Source organism: Anopheles darlingi, chromosome 2, assembly GCF_943734745.1.
Source record: "Anopheles darlingi chromosome 2, idAnoDarlMG_H_01, whole genome shotgun sequence".
Classification (NCBI taxonomy): Eukaryota; Metazoa; Arthropoda; class Insecta; order Diptera; family Culicidae; genus Anopheles; species Anopheles darlingi.
Genome location: NC_064874.1, coordinates 63,681,902 through 63,686,729, shown reverse-complemented (window position 1 = coordinate 63,686,729; position 4,828 = coordinate 63,681,902). Strand labels below are relative to the sequence as shown.

At 43.9% G+C, this 4,828-nt stretch overlaps 1 protein-coding gene across 1 annotated transcript; it reads left to right on the top strand.

The window, feature by feature from the left end:
* Positions 1-530: 530 nt before the first annotated feature.
* Positions 531-1,475, top strand: LOC125948043 (vitellin-degrading protease-like). The gene is given in 5 exon segments (XM_049673681.1): positions 531-582; positions 654-820; positions 823-856; positions 930-1,240; positions 1,320-1,475. Coding segments are annotated over 5 exon segments (720 nt in total).
* The last annotated feature ends 3,353 nt before the right edge of the window (positions 1,476-4,828 follow it).

Sequence of the window (4,828 nt, the reverse complement as noted above, 5' to 3'; positions counted from 1 at the left end):
TCGCACATTAATCAAATCATTGATTCGGAAAGATGTCTTTTGTGTTATCGCCCGAAACCACTGATCTAATCACAGGGAAATCCCAGTAACGCCTCTTAAGATTCCGGGTACAATGTAGGTCACTGATTGCTTCCAAAAATATCATATTCAAACAATAAAGCGCCGATCACGTTCCAATCAAATCGGGTTTACTCTCGGCAACAGTTGCGCACGGTGGAACCGTTTCAATTGCGTTTGGGTTATCAAAAGAGCTTCTAGATTACGACTGAGCCGGGAATACAATTATAGAGATAGAGGAAATATCTGTTTCCCAGAGAACTGCTTATTGGTGGGTAGTCAATTCGTTTTATCGAAAAAAGAAGCCTCTTCTAGCGTTAGTGTTATGCTTTATGATCCGATCATTTGGCGCGATTCGTATTATCGCCACCATAAAAATACTGTCTCGCTCGATTTCGTATAAATAAGAATGCGCACCACCAGTGAACGGATCACAAACCAACCGAAGCGACCCTTTTTGCAGTACAGGTGCAATGGAGTTAAAGTATTTTTCATTCGTTGCGGTGTTCGTCGGAGTGGCTCTAAGTAAGCTTCTCGCCAGGACAGGACAAAGCTCCCGATACTGAAACCGGCCACCGTCTTGTCCTCTCAAAAAGGTGCCCCAACCGAGTTACTCTCGGAACCCGATCGTCGCATCGTCAATGGAACAGATACTACGATCAACAACTTCCCGTTCATGGTGTCACTTCGGGGCATGTACGGTGATCACATGTGTGGTGGTAGTATTCTGTCCGAGCTCTGGATCCTCACGGCAGCCCATTGCGTCCTCGGGCAGCCCGAGTGGACAATTTCGGTTCAGGTTGGTCGGACAAACATCTCAAAACCCGTGGACGAATCGGTCTTCCAAATCGAGAAGATCATAATACACCCAGACTACAATCCGGACAACAGCCACATCAACGACATTGCGCTTCTTAAGCTGTACGATCCGCTGCAGTTCAGTGCACAGGTATCCCGGGCACGATTGCCACAATCGTTCAGCGAGATTACGGATCCGAACGATCTTGGTGTGACGCTGATCGGCTGGGGACTAACGGCTACAGGTGGTTATGTACCGAAAACGCTCCAGCGAGTTGACTACTACATCGTTCCGAACGCCCAGTGTGCAGCGATCCACAGATACCCGATCTACCCTTCGCACATCTGTGCCGCCACTCCTGGTGGTGGTAAGGGTCAGTGTAGCGTAAGTTTGCTTGAAGTGCGGTGCAGTCGATGGTTCGTTTTACCCGCGATCTGACCTGTCTTTTTGTTTCACATCTCAGGGTGACTCAGGTGGACCGCTGCTGCATCATGGTGTGCAGTTGGGCATCGTCTCGTGGAGTGTTAAGCCCTGTGCTATTGCACCATATCCAGGAGTACTGACCAAAGTGTCGCACCATATTGCGTTCATCGAGCAATATACAAGCGTTTTGCATTAACTACTGCAGAGGAAAGGAACATTCATTGGATGAGTCTGCAAGAACAATTGTATATTTGCAGCAATAAAGACTTCTTCTGCGTTCTGCATTTTCTGTATAAAGTTATCTGTACATTCTGTCAAGAAAGTACCGGGAATAGTCGATTTAAATCTGACTGAGCTTTCGGATCAAGTTAAGCTTTTTCCTTTTTTCCTAGGTTGATACAATTGCCCTTAACTATTGTGCAAAATTTGAGCGGAATCCGACAACCCGTTTGTTTACAGCAATTTTTAAAGTAAGTCGATGTCAGTAGTAAGCAGCGATTTTTGCTTTCTGGCTTAAATCGACTCAAAACAGATGCCGTGAAGGGGCAAGTTAATTTTTGGGGAAAGTAAAAAGTCACAGGGAACTAATTCTGGTTAATACGGTAGTTGTTCGATGATATTTTTTTAGTTTTAGAGCGAAAAATAGAAAATTAAAAAAAATTCTTTTGGATCGAATTCTGCTGCAACACGTTTCATGTCCAAAAAATCAATCAAAATGTTACGAACCGATATGTTAAGTTCATGAAACAACTCTCTGAAGCTATAATGATGTTTTTCGAACACCATATCTTTCACTTTACCGATGTTTTCATCGGTTGAGAAAGTTAATGAACAACCAGAACAAGCAAACTGGTGGCATCGGTCCAAACACTTTTGAAAGTTTTGTACCACTCATATGGACGAGTTTTTGATAGAGTATTATTGCCAAAGGCCTTTTGCAACATTTTCAATGCATCGGCACACGACATTTCATTTGCAAAACAAAACTTTAAGCAAATTCTTTGTTTAACGTCGTCACCCATGATAAAAAAACGCCGCTCACTACTGACACCGACTTACTTAAAAAAATGGCTGTAAACAAACGAGTAGAGGGATTTTGCTCAAATTTTGCACAATATTTAAGGACAGTTGTATCAACCTATGAAAAAAAGTTTAAATTGATCCGACAGCCCAGTCAGATTTAAACCGACTATTCCCGGTACTTTCTTGACAGAATGTATGTTGTGCTTTGACCTGCATACAAAACACTAACACTGTTGCAATTTAAAAGCTACCTTTTCTCTTTGTAGACTCATCTATTCGTCGTAAATTTTTGAGTTAATCAAATGCACCAAATTTGGTATGACAGTATACAGCGTTTACAGGACTCCAATACAATACAAGGTATATAGTCACTCACGAGACTTGAGGACTATGGAGACGAAGCACTCGAGAGTAGATCAGTAAGACCGACAGTAAGTATCTATAGGAAATCAGCATCCAGACATCGTTTTTTCTACTACAGATGCTATTTTTTTAATCTTTTCTTACATGTCTGATCTGTTCCTATATTAATCTCGAATCCGCTTGTTGAAAAGATAGTTATACGAAAGGAAGTCTTATTGTTACGACACTAACTGTGACTATTGTAGTACTGTCTTTGCACACATTTGACAACAAATGGCTCTTCATAACATACCACTCTGCTCTGTTGCTCCGTCAAGATGCACCAAAAACCTTAAGGCAAGCCCATCATTTTGGAACCCGCTATCGCTTCCTATCTGCATCAAGCTTAGCGAAGGAGGATCACAAAAGCACCCCAAAAAGAAAAAGAAAAACTGTGTTCCAAAAACGCAACCCCGCAAGCGCCGGATCGAGAAAGCATGACGAATGCGCAAAAAGCAACGGAACCAAAGCCCGGGTGGGTTGATGGTGGCCGTCAAGACGAATACCGAGGGTTTTTCGAGAGAGGCGTCCTCCCCCGAGCTGGATGCTTGGCGGTTAGCGAACCGGTCGCAACCCGGTGATGGGAAATTAAACGTTTCCGATCCCGATGCGAAGAGAGCGCTCATTAGAAATTAGAATAATTGCAGCCACATTCGAATGATAGTGAAATGAAAATGTTTAGTTGCCGGGGAACAGAGCCTTCGCAGACGCAGACGCAGACACAGTGCTGGCGGTAGCGGTACAGCAGACAACAGTGGGGATTGGGTTTTTGGGGCTTTTTTTGGCTTATTTTCCGCTGTACGGTTGTGTGTGTGTGCTTTAGCCGCGGGGGGACACATTAAAACGGATTCGGATTCATCGGACCAGTTGGGCCGCGAGTGTGATTTCGTCGGCGGCCGCAGTCTTTGGAATGTAACCCGACAGACTTGGCCAGGGATGCGTCCGCCGAGCCCATCAACCGATCTCCGCAGTAGGAGGAGTAGGAGTGGTGCACATAATTTCATGCGCTGCGGCAGGCGTCAAATGGACAATCAAAAGATGCAGGAGTGCGCGGAATGTAGCAAAAACCCCTCGGCAGAACCCCATTTGCGAATTCGAGCAAAACGTTTTGTAGGAATGCCGTATAATTTGCCGCTAATAAGCGCCGTGTCGCGAATGATGAATTGATTTATCATTGATTTACAAGGAATCGAGAAAGGATGGAGTGGTTCCGCAAATCTACAAATGATTTATTCACGGACGGTAAAATGACCAATGGAATGTTTGCATGATGATATCGTCGATGAATGCATTTTGAAGTAGTCAAAATACCAGTTCCATCGGTTCGTGAAAAATGAAAGATTATGGTTTGGTATTAAGACAGATTATCATTTCCCTCTGTTTGTGTGTAATTATTTCAACTTTTCAATGTCTAGAACCCAAGCGAATTCCTTAAATGTAGCTACATTTGATCTATAGCATAAATCGTCTAGTTTAAAGCATTTGCCGTTAATTTTTTCTCGTTTCAAACCCATTTTATTACACTTGCATTGCGTTTGATAGTAAACACCTTCGGCGCTTACGGATTGTAATCAGCAAAGCAACGCAAGCACCAAACGAGAACGATTACATGCGTCGATTTGGTTATCAGCATTACAGTCTCTCGTCATGATGCCTTCGTACAGTTGCACCAAGAGCTAGCAAACTCATGTCCACTTTTGCAAACTCACTTCGCTCTGGTCTAATAGTTTGTTTTACGTCAGGACATTGGTGCCACCGTTTAACCTCCTTGTACTATAAAGGGAAATAACAAGGGGGTTGAAGTGAAATGAAAACAAAAACACACCCTCGCCTCGCCTGATTTGTGGCACGTTTACGGCGTCAGCGATACTCTCCGATGGGGGTTAAGGGGGGCGATCGGCATCAACATCATCATTGTAAGTCTCATCAATGACCAACACACGGAATGAATGTGTGCGCGTAATGCGACGCTCTATTGCGGTTGTTGTTGGTTGGCGTATCAGTGAACGAGCCACAATCACTCTGAACATTCCTTCTTTGATATTCCTTCCTCAACGCATTAACATGCGAGGAGTCACATCATCTGGGGGTGGTGATTAGGTCAAACCACCCTCTATCAAGCGG